Genomic DNA, 18,859 nt, shown 5'->3' with positions numbered 1-18,859 from the left:
CTTACAGGAATCCTTCCCAATCCTCACAGCATTCCTGCAAGATAGGGTTAGTGGCCCCGTTTTACGGAGAAGAAAATCCAGGCCCAGTTGCCAAGGTCTGCGAACTAGGGTGGTGCACCTCTGGGAAGATTTTGCTCCCTGCACAGTGATTTTTAACTCGAGTCCACCTGAGTTGAAGGCCAGGCGCTCTCTCCCATGACTTTCTGTGGTTGCAAGAGGTTCATAAACCCACAGGCTCTGAAGCCAGCCTGCCTGGGTTTGAATGTACTTAGTTGATGTGAGACATCAGAGACTCAGTTTCTCCCCCTGTGAAATGGGCGTAGCCACCTCACAGGGCTATTGTGAGGGCTGATGACAGAACGCGTGAATAACAGGCGCCGGGTGCCTGGAGCAGTGCCTGGTGGAAAGGAGGCACCCGATCTGCTCCTACCACCGTGCCTCTCTCCACTCGCCCCGGCCCCTCCCGTGATCCTAATGAAGTCAAGATACGTGTGCAGTGAAAGCTCTTCAAGCAGCCGGTGTGTGGAGTCACTTATACCCAGCAAATTGTAAGCACGCAGCGGCAGTGATGACTCATTTCAGAAAAGTCCCCCCGGTTGCCACTTCTGTTTCGGTTTTTGCACCCGAAAGGTTCAGCTGGGTGGGTCCCTGTGCTCGGGCCGCAGGGCAGAGCCTGCTGGACGGGGCAGCCTGGGGCCCGCGCAGTAGTGCCCTGACATGCTGCAAGCCGGTGACCGGACCTTGCTGTCCTGTTCTTGTCGTTGCAGGCTGCCAACAGCTACCTGAGAGACCAGTGGTTCCATTCTCTGCAGTGGAAGGTAAGTCCTGACTCGGTGGCTGCTTTCGGGCGGCCGCCTCGTCTCGGGCAGCCTCCTGCCGGCTCAAATCAAAGCTCGTCTGTTACCCGGAGGCGTGAGGGCAGACGCCTCCTGCCTTCCAGACAGCTCAGCCCGGGAGCATCCCTCCAGTGCACGAAAGCGTCTCCCCCTTCTCCCTCTGACGTCCGGTGCCTTTCTCCCTGCGGTGCCGAAAAGGCATTCCTGCCCCGTTGGCCATTGACTTTGCTCAGGAGCTTTAGAGCGTTGGGCCTGCTTCCAAAAGGACCACAGAAGGGCTTGCTTTCAGAACAGGGGCCCGCCTGAGGGGCTGGGTGAGGCAGGCTCAGGGTCTCAGGGCTCTGGGTTCAAAGTAACTTCGGAAGGTTGCTCCAAACGTAAGTTTTCCAGGGAGTCCACCACTCAGCCATTCTCCCCGCTCTTCACTTCCTGTCCGTTACCTGGTTCTTTGGCCCAGTTTTCCGGTTCGAGCTCTGCATAGGATGGTCCAGAGCCTTTTAGCACATAAGGAAATCAGTCCTCTGCTCGTCACTTTCGAGACCCAGGGGCCAGATCTGCTGAGAAGGGTCCTCCCAGCCCCCCGGGGAGTCCCCTTTGTGCTCCCCCGTGTGGAACATGCAGTCAGCGCCTTACTTAACACCCCGCCTCCCTGGCTCTCGCGCCTTCTGATAATTTTAGTTTAGAACAAGCCGTGACAGTCCTGTGGCCTCACAGAGCCAGCAGGGTAGGGCCGCGATGACCGGGGCACGTCCTGAGCTGTCGTCTTCACAGTGAGCCGGGGAGCCGCTGAGGATGAGTGGCCGGCCCTGTGCAGAGTTTAAGGCCTCGTGCCATGTTGGGATGACCGAGGGGACACTCGGAATTCCTCCCGTGCCTCTAGAGGGACGCTCATCACAGCCGGACCAAGGACGGAAATACCACCCTGCAGAATTACATTCCTGGCCCTAAAGAGGGTCACTCCCCTCCTCTCCCTGCTGACAGCTGCAGGGCCACTTGCTTTGTGCTGTGTGACAGTCTTGGAAACTCAATGCAAGTCTCCAAGGGAGGGAAGGGACGAGAATTTATTGAGCACCTACTGTGTGCTAGGCTCCTCGTGACCATCTCACCCTTGCCACAGCCTTATAAGGCTGATTCCCATCGCTGCTCCCATTTTATGGATGGGGAAGGTGAGGCCAGGCTGGCCCCACTCCCATAGCTGGTCAGGGCTAGAGGCGGGGTTCTCCTCTAGGTCTCTCTCATGCCCACAGCTTGGCGAACGTAGGCAGAAGGCAGCAGACTGCAGCTAGGAAGGCAGAGTGGCACATTCCTGCTCACAGCGTCGGCAGGTGCTGCTGAGACCTCCGTTTCCCCAGCGAGATTACCCCGCGTCCCTGGGGCCTGGCTCTCTGCGGCCCCACGTGTCCCAAGACAGGCAGGGCTTACGTCAGGACCTGCAGGGGGCCATCTGGGAGTTGAATGCCAGAGCATTCCAGGGGCAGGGAAGATAACAGGGGTAGTGTGGTCAGGGGGCCTACCTGAAGGAAGAGGCCATTTCACTGCCACACACAACGGCTGCCTGGCCTCTGCCCCATTCTGTTCTCTGTATGTGTTTTCCATGTGAGCGGAAAACTCAGTAGGTGATTACCTTGTTTTGTCCTAGCTCAGGAAGGGGCAGGAAGCACTTGGAGACAAACTGCCCCCTGGACAGGTTGGGAAAATGCCTCGTTGCAAAGGTGGCCAAGATCAATGTCAAGGGAGCGGCTGGCTGTTTTTAGTGGTAGTCCACAGAGCTCTGCTTCCTGCCTTGTCCCAGTCTGCATTTTCTTTAACTGTCGTCTGTGGCCTGTGGGAACACCTGAGAGGCAGTGCTTGGGGAATTCGTGAGTAGTGTGCAGCTACAAGGGCTAACTAAGAAGGTGGGCATAGAAAGCTGAATTTCGGGACACCGACTGGCTTAGAAAGATGATCGGAAAGTGACAATCTTGAAACGTGAAATTTAAACATGAAGGATTACATGTGGGATTTAGGCGATTGATTAAACAAGTACAAAAGTGAGGACCCCTGAGCTTCTAGCAGTTTCCAGGAAAATCTGGATGTCTGCACTCAATGTTAGTGGTGTTTGGTTTCTTTGTGGTTGTTAAATTAAAAACAAAAACAAAAACAAAAACAAACAAACCCCCAAAGCGTCCAGGAAACCCAAGTCAGAGTTTCAAGGAACTGGTAAATGCCGGGCAGTGTGCAGCCCGTTCGTGAAGTGGTTGATGGGGACGTTTGTTCTCCCTGTATAAGCATTCGCTTGTGACTTAGGTGTGTATAAGACCCTGGCAGTTTTCCTCCTTTGACAGTTGCCCCCACTCCAATAATTTAGGTATGCTGCCACCAGGTGGCAGTGGTATCTTAGTGTGAGCAACTTGGTTTCAGTTTTGATGAGACTGGAGGAGGGAGGCGTGCTCCCCTTCCTTTTCAAAGTGGCAAAGAAATTTAAGGTGTTTGGAGGCACTCTGGGCTAGCAAAATTGAGCCGAGAGACTTGGATTCGAATTCGGGTTCTATAGCTTACTCGTTTTATGGTATGCATTGATTCTAGCAAGTGTTCATGAATTCAGATGCAGTTATGATGTGCCAGGCATGGCTGTGCACTTTTCTGCTCGTTGTCATTCAGGACATGGGGGAACCAAGGCTCAGAGAGGTGTAGTGACTTATCCATAGCCACACAAAGGATTTTAGTACACATTTGTAGGGCTGCTTGATCCAGCTCTGCCTGATTCTGAAGCTTTGGACTAAAGGGTCCAAAGAAGGATGTGACCTTCTGCCTCTCCTGTGACAGGCTCTCTTTTCCCTGCACTTACAACTAACCTTCTTGGGTTTTTCCTTTTATTTTCTTTTCAATATCTTTTTAACAAGTGAAAACTAAGAACTTGAGAAATCCTGCAGCCTCGGCTTGATTTTTTTTTTTTTTTTTAATTTTCTAAGTACTGTTTTTGTTGGTTTTCACCTATACTAACACGTATATGCATATTGTAGCCACAGGGCACGTAGAAAACCCATTCTTTTACTTGTGAAGAATGTTGCCTATTAAATACTACATTCCCATTGGTTTAGTTTTTATGGAGTTGTTCTAGTATCTCTAGGGCATTCTCAACAGAGAATTGTTCCCAGAGGGGCCACAGTTGGTTCTCTGGGGCTTAAAAAAACCTTAAGTTATTACAATAGCATGTGGCCCTCCAAAGTTCAGCCCCACTCAACAAAATCTTTTATTTTATTTTATTTTTTTAATGTTTACTCATTTTTGAGAGAGAGAGAGAGAGAGAGAGAGAGAGTGTGTGAACAGGGGAGGGGCAGAGAGAGAGGGAGACACAGAACTCGAAGCAGGCTCCAGGCTCTGAGCTGTCAGCACGGAGCCAGACGCGGGGCTTGAACCCACGAACCATGAGATCATGACCTGAGCCCAAGTCGAACGTTCAACTGACTGAGCCACCCAGGTGCCCCTAAAATCTTATTTTTTAGCATTTAATTTCAAAGAGAAAAAGGGAAATGGGGGAGAAATGTTTAAAGGCTCCTGGGGGAAGAATAATTAGGAAAAGATTGAGAAATGCTCCCGTGGAATGTACCTCGAGTCGTGCTGTGGGACAAGGCAGTGTAAATACACTACCTGTGTGATGTTCTTGCCAGCCTCTGCTCCGTCCTGGGAATCCCGTGGTTCGGTGGCCTCAGTGTCAGACTTTGTTCTCGTGCAGTCACGGTCCACTTGGGGAATTTCCTCAGCCCGGGCCCCGTGTTTGAAGCATCATCTTATCTCGCTGAATAGTCGCTTGTTGCTGTCATCTCGAGTCACTGGCCCAAGTTCCCAAGGCAACCCAGAATGGGAGTGAGGTTTGACCCGCAGCGTCCCAACTCCCAGAATCCCCTTCCCTGCCCCCCCTGCCCCCCAGCAGCTCTGCTGTTCCTCTCCGGCCTCCTCCCTTTGACCGGCACTGTTCAGGGAGACTCTTCCCACAGGAGAACAACCAGCATCTCCAGGCCCAGGAAGGAGGGTGGGTTGGGCTTACTCCGGGCAGTGGGATCTCCCAGGATCCTCTGCGGCAGGGCAACTGTCCTGAGGGCTCCCTGGAGAGGCCAGCCCTGTTTGGTTTGGGTGGTTTAGCCCATGAGGCCAATTCCTGGGGGTGTGGAAGCATAAACAGTTGTACTGAGTTAATGAGGCCTCATCTCTGACTCACAGATGCACCTTGGAGGCCAGGTCCTGTGGAGACAGGCCTGTCTGTGTGTGCAAGGCCATGAGGGGACAGGCCTGCCTATGTGTGCACGGCCATGAGGGGACAGCCCGTCCCTGTGTGCCAGGCGCGTGAGGGCACGCTGTGTGTTTACAGGCTGTGAAGACTGGCCTGTTTCTGTGTCCAGGTTTCGAGGCAAGAGGCCTGGGTGTACACAGCTTGTTGGGGTGGGTGAGCACCTGGCCGGGCCGAGACACACACCAGGCCCATAAAGGAGCCCCAAGAAGTCAGATACACCCACTTGGCATGGCTGACACTTCTGGTCCCTCCAGCGCGGGAAAACGGCCTTTGCACTTCCCGAGAGGGGTTCTCGCATAGGCTGTTGTGCACAAGCCTTGAAAACCAGGATGACTTTATCCCCTAGGGAAGCCGGGGTCCCAAGAACAGCCCCCGAGGCCTATCCCAAGTGCCAGGGGCGGAGGAGCGGATTCTGGGGGAGGCAAGAAGCTGGCCTATCTTCCCGTCCCGAAGCTACGGGGCAGAGGAAAGCACCGGGCTCTGGGGAGGTCCCGGCCCAGCTTGTGTCCTCTCTGGCATCCGCCCTGACCACGCTGCCTCCTCTCCCCAGGCAGGTTCCCCTGAACCCCCGGGGCGGCCACGGCCTCGTGGGCACCCTGTCCTGGGCTCTGTCCCTCTTCTGTACAGAGCAGGAGGGTGGGAAGGAATGTGGAGTGCACATGCCCGTGCATGTGAGTGTGTGAGAGTGAACGTGGGAGTGAGTGTGTGGGAGTGAATGTGCGTGAGCGTGTGAATGAATGTGTGTGCAAGTGTGTAAGTATTGTGAGTGTGTGTGCGAGTAAGTGAATTTGTGTGAGTGTGTGGGAGTGAACGTATGAGTGAATGTGTGGGCGAGTGTGTGGGAGTGAGTGTGTGTGAGAGAATGTACGAGTGTGGGAGTGAGTGAATGTGTGAGGGGGCGGGTATGTCAGTCAGAGAGAGACCATTGCACGTGAGGGGGTGACCACGTTAGGAGTGCGTCGGGTATGGAGGGTGTTCATTTGGGCCTCAGTCTTCTCCTCTGTCAAATGGGAGTAATCCAGCACCTTGCTCACTGGGTCGTCGTAGGCAGGACGCTCTGCTGTGCGTGAAGCAGTTGGAAGGGGGCCGGCAGGCGTGGCCGCTGTGACAGCATCGCAGGCACCCCATCAGTGCGGCTTAGCACCCCCCAGCCGTGGCACTGCCCCCCGTGAGGCGTGTTTTAGAATTGGAGCTGGGTGGGAAGTGTCCTCAGGAGGGCCCCACCTGTAGGGGGTGGCTGGCCGTTCCTGAGGGTTTCTGAGCCCTGCCGTGCCCACCACTTCACGCACATTCACTTCCTGAATCTTCTCGCGGCCCTCCAGGTCTTTACCACCCCGTCTCATGGGTGAGCGGCCCAAGGACGTCGCCAAGGACAGCCAGTCAGCGTCCACGTCAGGCCGCCACTGAGCCTGACGTGGAGGTGAGCTGGTCCTGTGCTTGGAGCCCCCGCCAAGGCACAGCCACCGTCCGGGTCCCTGGTGCACAGAGGTGAAAACTGCAGCCCGGAGCCTAGGTTCCCCCTCCCTTCCAGCCGCCCCACTTGGGCAGGCTGGACCCATCGCCCCATTTCCACATGGGGTGGGGAGCCCCAGCTGGTGCCAAGATTCCCGGGCAACCAGGTCAGAGGGACAGAGGGCCCTAGAGCTGATGCTCCTCCCCTAGAGGGAAGCTCCCGGGGGGAGGGTGGACCCTACAGCGGGTGCCATCGCCCCCAACTATGACCTTCCTTCCAGACCTCCCTCCCTCTTCCCTCGTGGGCCTTTCCTCCGGGGGAAGAGCCACTTCTAGTCCTGCGTCTGTGGCCCCTTGACGCCTCTGTTCGCAACCGCAAACCTCCCCGAGCTGGCGTCCCCCAGCACGTGTGTCCCGAGTCTTCATCCAGCTCCCCGCTCAGCCAAAGCAGCAGGTGGCCATTGTCACCCCATTGAACTCTCACAAATCTGCGGAGGAGCCTGGGCCTCGAACTTCCCTAGTTCCCCGATGTGGAGACTGAGGCTGAGGGGTTAAACCACTTGCTTGGGGGCAGAAAACTATTAAATCGCGGAGCTGGGGCTGAGACACAACTCTGAGTCCAGAACCTGGGAACTTAACCCCTGAGAATGCGGCTCCCAGCTGCACACGTGTCTGCGTGCCTGTACACACACACACACACACACACACACACACACACACACACTGGACAGTTCCTCACACTTGTGAGCTGGCGCTGCCTGACTTGCCTCCTTTCTCTTCTGCTGTGTCACACACGTAGGGTCTCAGTTTTCAGTCTGACACACCATGTCATGAGAGCTTTTCATTTTTCTGTCTCGCAGACGTCACCACAAGGATTCTATGAATTAACCTCTGGCCTGGCAGTCCCGCTTCTCACAGGTCGGGGCTGATGGCCCCACCCTGTCCCGCGTGCCCCAGGATACACTGTCCAACCACCTGTGCGGGACCCGGAAGGTCAAGCTCAGGACCAACCCGCCTCCACACCTGTCCCAGACACACTGTGTCCCCAGTGTCCCCAGATGCCAGCATCCTGGCTCTACGTGCCCACACCCAGCCTTGCTCCTGACTCCCCTTTGCCCTGGGCCACCCCGCCCTCCCGTGTGGCTCCTGGTGGGCTGGCCTGCTCCAGCCACGACGCCCCTTGGCCCGGAGGGAAGGCGGTGACCCCCGCTCCCCCCTCGTCCCCCTCGCCCTCCTCGCCCTCCTCCCTGTCTTGCTTCCTCTCGCTTTCCCCATCCTTTGTATAGCCACCTTGAAAACGCCTTTGCGGCCACACCGAGGGCAGAGCACTCTGCTGCTGCCGGCCCCACCCAGTGACTGATGTCACTCTTGCAAATACCCTTCCAGGCCTCATCTGCCTCTGCGCAGATGCTCTGGCGGCTGTGGCCAGGTGCACAGCACCGACTGTCCGACCAGCTTCGGCACAGCGTTGCAGCTGAAGCGTTTCGTTGCGTCCAGGCCCACGTGCATCCAATGGCTGCATAACATCTGTGAAGAGACTTTGGCCTGATTTACCAAACGACTCACTGTGGTCGGGCTTTCAGGCCATTCCCCATTTCCTCAATTATGGATAATGCAGCCATTCGTTTCTCCCAAATCTAAGTTCCTACTTCCTTGGAACTTTTTTTTTTTTTAATGTTTGTTTATTTGAAAAAGAGACAGCATGAGCGAGGGAGAGGCGGCGGGGGGTGGGGTGGGGGGTGGGCGGAGAGAATCCCAGGCAGGCTCCATGCTGTCAGCACAAAGCCCGATGTGGGGCTCAAACCCACAAAACCATGAGATCATGACCTGAGCCGAGATCAAGAGTCGGATGCCCAGCCAACTAAACCACCCCTGGAACACTTTTCTAAGGCACATTTCCAGAACAGTGGTTCCTGGGAAGAGTAGGGGTATATTTTGTGGCTTTTACCACATTTGCCAGTTTGCTCCCAAAAGAATAATTTCTGCGTGCCCAAAGGTGAGAGCTCGCAGCCAAGCTGCGTGGGTTCAAATCCCAGCTCTCACACTCACTGGTGATGTGGCCCTGGACTAGCTCCTTTCCTCTCTCGGCCTCCTTTTCTTCCTAAACGAGGTGGGGCTCACAGTAAGACCAAGCTCACTAGGTTCTTGTAGGATTAAATGCGTCCATAGCAATAAAGAACTTAGAAGGGCACTTGCCAGGGGCGCCCCGGTGGCTCAGTTGGTTGAGCGTCCGACTTCAGCTCAGGTCATGATCTCACGGTTTGTGAGTTCAAGCCCCGTGTCAGGCTCCGCGCCAACGGCCTGGAGCCTGGAGCCTGCTTCCGATTCTGTGTCTCCCTCTCTGTCTGCTCCTCCCCCACTTGCTCTCTGTCTCACTTTCTCTCTCTCAAAAATAAATAAACATTAAAAAAAATTTTAATGTGAAAGAAGGGCATCTGCCGTGTGACAAAGTGTTAGATCGACGTTGATTATTCTTACTCTGCTTTAATGACCAAAGACCCTGTTTCCCTCTGCGTAGAAGGGTCCTAGCAGACAGTTCCAGAAGAAGGAAGGCCCATGCAAGCCACTCATGCCACCAGCCCCCAGGGAGCCCATGACAGGCATCACTAATCAATCACTCTGCTCTTTTCCCTTGAGGCAGAACTCTTGCCAACAGAGCCCCTGCTGCCAGACTTGAGTTGAAGGAGGGAGTGAAAGCGTCCGCCCACCCTGCTTCATGACCCCCTAGAGCATGGTGTGTGGAGCGTGGCTGCGACCCACGTCTAGCCTGGTGGCTCTGGCCTCTGCTTCTTGGGGCTTGTTTGTGGGAGAAGTTGTCAAGCTTCCAGACAGACGCTGGGTCTGGTTCTCCCCTGCCTGAGAAAGTCACGGGTTGTCACCTGTCTGCCTCTGCGAAGGGAGGTAAAACAGGGCAGCTGGAGAAGGATGGGCAGAAGTCAGCCTCGGACCTTTTATGGGCCTGGCCACAGGTTGGCTTCATTCAGGTCGGGAAGGCCAGAATTCCATCCAGATTAATTTGTGGCACTTGGTCAGAGAGGGCTCTGTGCCTTCCTAAGAGGGGTCACAGGGACTCGGGGAGACTGGTGAAAAGGGCACCTTTCCCAGGAGGCGGGGCTGTCCCAGCCAGGACAGCGTGGCGGGGCACAGGTCCTTCCAGGCCACTTCTCCGCATTTGTGTGCAGTGGAACTGAGGGGAGGCCGCTGGGGCCCTCAGTGGGCCATCGGGGCCCTGTAACTAATAGCGATGAGGGGCCATCAGGGCCCTGTAACTAATAGTGAGGGCAGCATCAGGGATTGAGGCTAACAAGTGGCAGAGGGCTGGGTGACCCCAGGGAGATCACATGCCCTCGCGGGCTTTCTTTACGGTAGAGAGAACGATGGTTAGGTACCTACTAATGTCAGGAGCTGTGCTGAGGGCTTTCCTGTGTGTGCTGTCTTGAAATCTTCCCCGAGTCTGATCAGGCCCTTCGAGAAGGAGTTGCCGGAAGGTGCAGGGCTTGTCCACGGTTGCACAGCTAGAACCAGGCAGAGCTGGGATCCGAGCCGGAGTGCTCGGTCTCTGAGCCCAGCCAGGCAGAGGAGGGCCCACGTTCCCTGACCAGAGCTCTCTCAGGCACAGACATGGGGCATGTTAGTGTGTCTGTTAAGTAAACTTTTCAGTAAGGCGTTGCATTCAGAAAAGTGCACGCATCAAAAGAGTTACTGCTGGATGAATTTCTCCCAAATTCTCACAGAATTGACCCGATGAACCATCACCCAGATTGAAAAACAGAGCGACTGCCTCCCAGGTGTCTCCTCGGCTCCCCGCCCCCCACCTCCCCCTTCAGGAGACCCCTGTCCTACCTTTTATTGGCACAGATTCGTGTTGCATGTATCCGAACCTGGTATAAATGGAATCACATGTGTTGAACTCTTTTGTGACCGGTTCCTTTGACTCAAAATTAGAAGATTTCTCTCTGCTGTTGTGGGCAGTGTTACTGTGTCCATTTGCTCTGCTGGGTGGCATTCTTGTTGAATGAAGGGGCTCTGTTAATTTGTCCTGTTGTGCAAAGGTATTTCTAGTTTGGGGCTACTGCAAATAGGACCCTTACAGACATGTCTTTTGGTGAACATACGTGCACGTCCTGTTGAGCACAGGCCATAGGGCAGGCCTAGGGTCCCCTTTTGTGGACACTGCCCAGAGATTTCCAAAGTGGTCATCCCAAGTTATACACCCGCCGGCAGAGGACATCTAAAAATCATATTTATGGGGGCACCTGGGTGGCTGAGTTGGTTAAGCGTCTGACTTCGGCCCAGGTTGTGATCTCACAGTTCACGGGTTCGAGCTCCGCGTCTGGCTGTGTGCTGACAGCTCGGAGCCTGGAGCCTGTTTTGGATTCTGTGTCTCCCTCTCTCTCTGCCCCTCCCCTGCTTGCACTCTGTCTGTCTCTCAAAAATAAATAAATGTTAATTTTTTTTTTAAAAATCCTATTTATGAAGGCTTTTTTGATACTAAAAAGGACAAAAAGAACTAAAAAATTTCCCACTGCCCATAAATCCGTTAACACATCTTAAGTTAAAAAAAAAAAACCAAGCAATAATTTATTTACATGTTAACAAAATGCTTGCATTTCGACTGCGGGGTGTGGTGCGTTTTGACTGTTGTATTCACCTGAGTAACCACCACCGGAATTCCTGTCACCCCAGAAGTTTCCCTCATGCCCCTTTCCAGCCAGCCCCCCACTCCCCCAGGCACCCTCCGTGGACACTCGAGGAAAATGCGGGCCGTGGGAGTGTGTGGCGATTCTGAACGGCACACGGCGGGGGTCTCTTCCCCACGCCCCATTTCCCGAAGGCAAGCCTGTGAGCAGTCTCCCGGGGCCTTCCAGAAGTTTCTCTGAGTGTCCCTCTTCAGGCCCCACGCGGATCGTTTCACCCACACTGTTTGATTCCTCTCTCCTTTACCCTGAATTACGTATCACGGTGATCTGTGTGTTAGCCCACACGGATCCTTTTTATGGTTTTGTAGTACTCCGTTCAGACAAGGGTCAAACTGGGTGGGACTTTGTATCTTCCGGTAAAAGGGAAAACACTGTTGTGTACGCGGGGAAACCGAGTTCCTAAGAGAAAGGATGGCAGTAGGATACCAGTTGTTGGGCACCTACCATCTACAGGCCAGAGGCAGTGAGAGCAGCCTGCTGTGTAATCCCCACCCCTTCAGATGCCCCCCCTGCCCCCCTCAGCCATCCCCGGTTGATAGGTCAAGAACCTGGAGTTGGGGGCCCCCCACCCCCCGGGTGGAATGACCTGCCCCGGGCCACAGGGCAGGAAACCGGCATCTCCTGGGCAGCAGGCCTTTCCCTGCGCCCTCCTGCCCCAGCCAGGGCTTTCCCAGCCCCCTCCAGAGGGCCGGCCTTGGGCTTTGGCCATCCAAGACACCCCCACCTCCTTGTGTGTGAAGGTCTTCCTGGGCCTCGGGAATGGCACATGACAGCCGGCTCTCCACATGGCCAAGAAAGAAGTGCATTTGTGGGCTGTTGTTTTTTTTCTTTGTTTTTGGGTTTGTTTCTCCCCCCCCCCCCAGGCAAGGAAGGGGGGACCAGAGCCTTGGTGTGCCATCCCACGCTCGCTTTGATGGGGGCCGATGAGTCACCATACAAGGAAGTTTTTTCACGTAAATGGTTTGCGGGTGAGCTTGTTTTCTGCCCTTTAAGGCAGAGTTTTTTGGGTTTTTTTCTCTTTCTGTCTCTTTAAAGAAGAGCCTTTAAAACAAACGGGAGGCAGTATGTTGGCTAGCAAGACCTTCTGTTCCGCGGGAGTCTGCACCCTTTCGTGGTGGGGTTGGTGGGCAGGGAGCCCCGGAGAGGCGGACGCCGATTCGCTCTCCGCTGGGGCCGCGGCGGGTGGTCTGGCCTCAAGGGGAAGGTGGCCTTCCGTTCTGTTTGCCTCCAAGGCTCCTACCCGACCGTTAGCTCTGTTGGCTCGGAGACCAGGCCAAACAGACTCCAAAAAGAGCAGCACCTGTCCCCACAGAGGAATTAGGGCCTCGCCTCACCTGATGATCATAAAATACCCGGCGGGACTGCCAGCTCAACTCTCTGGATGGAACGGTGTTGTGGAGAGAGGCTAACTGACCGGGAGACGAGGACAGAGCCCCCTCCCCCCCACCCCCCGCAGCCTTGGTGGCCATCACCCCTGCCCCCCTCCCTCGAGAATCCTGGTGCCTTCTCAGAGCCAGAGACGGTTTCACAGGAGACGCTGAAGTGGACGGAAACCCCCTTGGGGGGCAGCGGAAGCCACCCTGACAGTTGGCAGAAGGCCAAGGTGGTTTGTTGTCTGGTGGGGCGGGGGGGGGGGGGGGTGGTCAGAGAAACACGGGGCGCCAGGCAGATGTTTGGATAAGACCCTTTGGCAGCGTGGATGGAATCTGATTTCCATTTGGAGCAGATGTTCAGGAACGCGTGGACCCTGAAAAGCACACCCGGGAAGTCGGGGGCCAAGTCAGCATTGACCAAGCGGCCCATCCGCGTCCGTTGGCTCTGAAGCCTTTGTCACCATCCGCTCGGAACTAGAATGCTCTTTATCTTCTCCCAGCCACGGACAGAGGGGTTCTGAACCGGTGGTTCTCAAAGTGGGGTTCCCAGACCAGCAGCATCAGCTTACCCTGGAAATTTAGGAGACGTGCAGACCTGTCCCGTAATCCTGAATGTCCTCCAGGTGACTCTGATGCCCACCGAGGCTCAAGACCTGCTACAGTAGCTTAAAGAAAGGGGGAAGAGCAACAGACATCTATTGAGTGCCTACTGTTTTCCCTCTGCTTCACCTGTGTTGTCCTGTTGAGGCCATACAGTGTCGCAGAGGGGTGGGGATTATATCCCCCTTTCACAGACAAGAAAGCTGCCCATCAGTTGAAATAACTTCCCTTTGTGACCAAGCCAGAATTCAGACCCAGGTCTGAGCCTCCTTCTGTGACCTCTGCACCCTGTTGCTGGGTTCCTTTTGGCCCAAAATCAAGTGTAAACAGCTGAACGTATCCGTAACTTTTGGATCACTCTCCCAGCATCTCCTCCGCGTGTGCAGATAACTGAGAGTCACCATGATGAACCCCCGCCCAACCCCCCAAGCCCCTCTCCTGCCTCCATCTTGAGCTTCCCCCAGGCAGGGAGAGCGCTCCGTGTGCCTGTCTGCAGGACCCTCCTCTTCAAGGCAAGGACAGCCCCCACGTAAGTGCCACCCCTCCAGAAGACCCCTACTCAGGAGGGCAGGGTAGACCTCTCACCATCGCTACCTGTCTGCACATGCACACTGGAGAGCAGCAGTGAGTTAGGGAACTCTTTTCCAGCCTGTGAACTAGGGCCCTTGGTAGAAGGAGCCGTGGCTCCAGCCCAGAGGAGGAGGCCCACTAGGAATGGAGGGGTTCCCAAACAAAGGGATGAACAGATCCGATGCCCTTTGAAGGAATGCGAACACTAGATAAACTTCTGAGACAAACACCGGAGCCCTCTCCCCACCCCGGGTTGAGATGCTAACCAGCTTGAGGCCGAGCAAGGGAAGTCCTTATTTGGGATAGAGACTTCCCTTTATCAGGCCCTGAGGAAGCAGGGCCCCGTGCTGTCCCTGCATATCAGGGAGCAAACCTCACTAGGGCCCGGCCCCTCCCACATGGCAGAGAAAGAGAGCAGCTTCTGGTACAGTATTTGTACATTTAAATTTATTTGGTGGGTTGCTATTAACCAGGGGTGTTTTCTCAGAAAATGGCATCTCCGATTCAGGGTTAGCGAGAGGCCCCCACTGCTGTTTTTCGTCCGTGTTCAGGGTTGAATGCGCTCTCCGGGCACAGGAACTCCCCTGGAAAAGTCATTGCAAAGTAATAGGATCTTCTTAAGCGGCAAGTTTTGGAAGTGGGGTCTCAGCCATGCCTGGGATGTGCAGTGACTGTGTGGCGTTTATCATTCGGACGGGTGGGGACGGGGGTCCGGATGTTGGAGGGCTGGGGAGGATGGGTGGGTTGCCTTCTTGGAGACCCTGGTGTTGTGGCCCCCGAGGAGGGGCTCTTCGATAAAGCTGCCTGGCCAGGAAGGGCGGGAGCTCAGGTATGGCGGTCAGGGCCACCGACGGCCATGGCCAGAAAGACCTTCAGGAGGATTTGCCCAGAGGGCTGAGATCAGACGGGAGGACTGCCCTTTGCTTCATTTTAATTTTCTAAATGTAAATGCTACCTTTGCCCAGTGAGACTCGAGGTGGCTTTACAAAAACACACAGCGTGGGGAGATCTGTACTGATTTGGAGCGCCTTCCTCCGGGGGTTAGGAGAGGAGAAGCAAGACACAGAATCTGTGTATAACGTGATGCTCCTTTTGTGCAATGAAACGAGGGACAAAACAGCAAAAGCTGAGGACCAAAATAAAGCTCTGTATTTGCATGTGTGGCCGTGGGGAAAGATCTGAATGAATACATGCCAGGGGCAGCACACTGCCCAGCCTACCGCCCGTTTTTATGAAAAAAGGGGCTTTGGGGGGACACAGCCCCACCCATTCACGCTGCCCCAGCAGAGTGTGGCCAGAAAAGCCTGGAATGTTGCTATCTTTACAGAAAACGTTTGCCGAACCCTAGTATCCGTTGTGGTGTTAGCACGGGTTCAGGGCCACAGGGGTGGGGGAGGCGGCACGGGAGACAGAGGTGAGGTTAACAAAACGCCAACGTATATGGCGTGGGCTAAATTTATGCAAACTTTTATGCTGGTGTGTGTGTGCATGTGTGTGTGCACACGTACACACAGAAAGGGAACCCGTTACATCACGGGCACCAGCACACAAACGTGCCGGCCGTGAGCCCCACGATGGAATTCTGGTGCTCTTTACTCTCCGCCCTTAACACTGTCTGTATGATTCCCTTTCCCGGTGAACATATTATTTCAAAAACCAGGTAATCTACAGGAACACGGAAAAGTCAAAAACGTGGGAGCTCAGATCCCTTCCAGTTCTAAGAATGTGGGATTCTGACCGCTTTGAAAATTCTGTGGAAAGGACACCACCGCCTCCATGGTTCCAGTTTCTGAAACCTTTGGGTTTTTTTTTTTTTTTTAAGTTTCTTTTGAATGAAATAAATGCACGATACACGGATAAGGCTTCCTGTGACAATTTGAAAATTTACGGATAAAGCTGAAGCCCATCCTCCCCCCTTGGTTTTCCCTCAAGCCACTTCCCTCTGCAGGAAGACAGCTGTCATCAGCCTGACACTGTGGGCCCCCCTCCCCCCGCCGCTACGAGTTGGATCCTGTTTGCGGAGTGCGTGTGTGTAAATATACGTGCACACGTGTGTGTGTGTGTGGGCGTGTTTGCTGCTACGTTTAGTGTTGTCGCGGACGTGGAGCCCATGGCAGACCTAGTGTCCTCCGTTCTTGTGACCGCTGTGCGTGGGGGCTACGGTTGGCTCAAGCACGTCTCCACCGATGGGGGTTTCTCGTCTCCCCCGATGGGGGTTTCTCGTCTCCCGTATTTTTCCTCAGAGGTTGACTGTCTTCAGTCGATGTCCTGCTGGACTCAACAGTACCACTTACCGAGCACCTGCAAAGTGCTGGGCATTCAGCCCGAAATAGCGCATTCAGTCCCGTCAAGGCCTGCAAGAGGCGGGAGCTGCTATTATCTCCATTTTGCAGATGAGGGAAGTAGGGTTCGGAGAAGTGATAGAACTGGCCTGAGGCCGCACACGACAGAAGTCCAAAATCAGATATGCCCCGCGCTCGGTTCATTGTACTGCGTGTTCCCAAGAGTCAAAACGGGGGCCTTGTCTGAGCCTCTGAGTTCCCAGGAGCTGCCAGGCCAGGGGGGTGGGGGGGGGAGGCAAGCCAGTGAAGGGTGGGGAGGGTGTGGCTGAGTATGAAACTGGGGCTCCCTGCCGGCCTCCCTAGGGTGCTGTGATCACTCCGGAAGGCACGTGCGACCCCTTCCCGGCTATCTTCGATGGTATTCCACAGCAGGGGGCTGCTGGGGGAAGCGGCCTTCCCTGGGGCTACGGCCAGTTGGAGACAGGGGTGTGTTCCCAGAATGCTGTGGGCAGGTCCCGGGCCGTACCTGTGTGTGTTCCCAGTCTCCCTTGACCATGACTAAGGAAAGCAGGAGACCTGAGGAGGGGTCCTGGTTCAGACAGCTGTCTTTCACCCCAAGTGGGCAGCCACCCCTCCCCCATGTTGTGGTCTCCTTGTCTGTACCGTGGGGTCGCGCTTGCCCCCTTAGACTGGACCGGCAGTACTGACCCCTCAGGATCCGTCTCGTAAATAGGATCATACGGTATTTGCCTTCTTGTGACTGGCTTGTTTCATTCAGCGTAATGTCCTCAAGGTTCATCTGTGTTTTCGTGTGTGTCTGAATTTCCTTCCTTTTAGTACCTGTAGTTCCTTCCTTATACGTACCATATTGTATGCACTGCATTTGTCTGTCCATCCACCCATCCGTGGACGCTTGAGTTGTTCCCACCCTTTCACTGCTGTGAATGATGCTTCTGTGCACATGGGTGTTTAAATATACTTCATTATTTTTTTAAGATTCACTTTTTACTTTTAGAGAGAACATGAGTGGGGCGGGGGGGGGGAGAGAAAGAGAGAGAGAGAGAGAGAGAGAGAGAGAATCTTAAGCACACTGCATGTTCACCGTCAGAGCCCGATGTGGGGCTCGATCCCACGACCCTGGGATCATGACCTGAGCAGAAATCAAGAGTCAGATGCTCGACCGATGGAGCCACCCAGATGCCCCTAAATATACTTTAAAATTTACCAGTGACCCCCAAAATATGGGTGCCAGGCTCCACCTCGCCCCCAACACCCTCCTGATGAGCTTGTCCCGTGATCGGACTCTGTCATTGGAATATTGTTAAACCCCCTAAGTGACTCTGACGTGTGACCAGGATTGAGAACCCTGAAGTGGTTGTCTCGGGACGACACATGGCACGGTGCCCGCCACAGGAAGCCCTGGGCCGTCAGCAGGTGTGATGGGGTTCCCTTGGCTCACATGTGACCCTCATAAACGGAAAAGGAGTTCCGTTTTGACTCATGACTCCTCTCTGCCAAGGACCTGAGGTGGCCTTGTGCTAGCGTCCTGGCTGAGTCCGGGAGCTCTCCCTGCCGCTTCCCTGGGTGTGCAGGTGGCTCCTTGAGACACGGCTGATGTTGCGGGTACCCAGGTGTGCAGCCAACGCAGGGCCAGGCTCATGCCCTGGGGTAACAGGCTGGACGGGTGTCGAGCATGAACACTAGCATTTCCACCCTCCGAGGGAGCGAGAAAGACGCCAGGGTCACGTCTCCCCCAGGAAGAGAGAACCCTACAAATTCCACAACAAGGCAAAGTTGGGAGAGGCTGCTGACGCACCTTGGGTGTCGTGCCCCCTCCCACACATCCACATACCCAGCAGATGGGCTCCAGCTCCGGCTTTGTAAAATAAAAGGTTGGAGGGGTCGGCTTGAGTGACTGCGGCGGACGGAGGGAGCCATCAGGAGCCAGGATTCCCGGGGTCCGTCCTTGCTTCCCGCGTACCAGCTGTGGGTTTCCTGGGGCAGCTGTGGCAAAGCGCCACCGACCAGGGGGCTTAAAACAACAGACACTCATCCTCTCAGAGTAGTGGGGCCAGACATCCAAGACGAACGTGTCCCCTCCACAAAGCTGAGCCCCCATCCAGACGCCCTAAGGGACGTCCTTTTCCTTGCTTCTTCGGAGCTGCTTGGCTTGCGGACACTTCGTTGCACCCTCGGCCTCCGTTTTCACGTGGCCATTTCTCCCTTGTGTATGTGTGACTCTTCACGTGACCTTTTCGTAAGGACCCCAGTCGCTGGACATAGGGCCCACCTGCGATGCAGCCTGACCTCACCTTCACTTGATTGCCCTGCAGAGACCCCTAACTCCAGATAAGGTCACAGTCACAGATGCCAGCGGTTAGGACTTGGACGTATCATTTGGGGGACAGAACCCACAACACCAGCTGTGTGACCCCAGCCAAGCTGTTAATCCCTCAGCCCCTTTCTCCCGTGTATCATGGGGACTGGGTGCGCCTGTCCGCCTCGTAGGGGACATCGGGGACATCGGTCTTACCCGGAAGCTTCTTAGAAATCCAGACTCCCGGGCCTCACCTGGCTCTACAGAGTTGGAATCTGCCTTTTAACAAGACTCCCCACACGGGTTTGAGGAGCACCTGGCGGGTTTGAAAAGGCTGGGTTCGGTGTTGGCACGGCAGAAGCACTTGGTATGTGTCAGCCATTATTTCCGGTTTCTGTTTTCCTCCCCTTTACAAACACTCAGAGCACTTTCCGTGGGCCCCTGAGAAGGTCCAGTGAC

At 55.1% G+C, this 18,859-nt stretch overlaps 1 protein-coding gene across 1 annotated transcript in view; it reads left to right on the top strand.

Moving 5' to 3' along the window:
- Nucleotides 1-18,859, top strand: part of CMIP (c-Maf inducing protein) — a 235,308-nt gene that overhangs the window by 154,453 nt on the left and 61,996 nt on the right. Inside the window, exon 3 of the mRNA XM_047834680.1 lies at nucleotides 768-818. Within this exon, the coding sequence (XP_047690636.1) occupies nucleotides 768-818 (51 nt within the window). The remainder of the gene's footprint in view (nucleotides 1-767; nucleotides 819-18,859) is intronic.

This window comes from Prionailurus viverrinus, chromosome E2 (assembly GCF_022837055.1).
Source record: "Prionailurus viverrinus isolate Anna chromosome E2, UM_Priviv_1.0, whole genome shotgun sequence".
NCBI lineage: Eukaryota > Metazoa > Chordata > Mammalia > Carnivora > Felidae > Prionailurus > Prionailurus viverrinus.
Note: the sequence above shows the minus strand (reverse complement) of the source record. Positions and strands in the feature narration are given on the sequence as shown.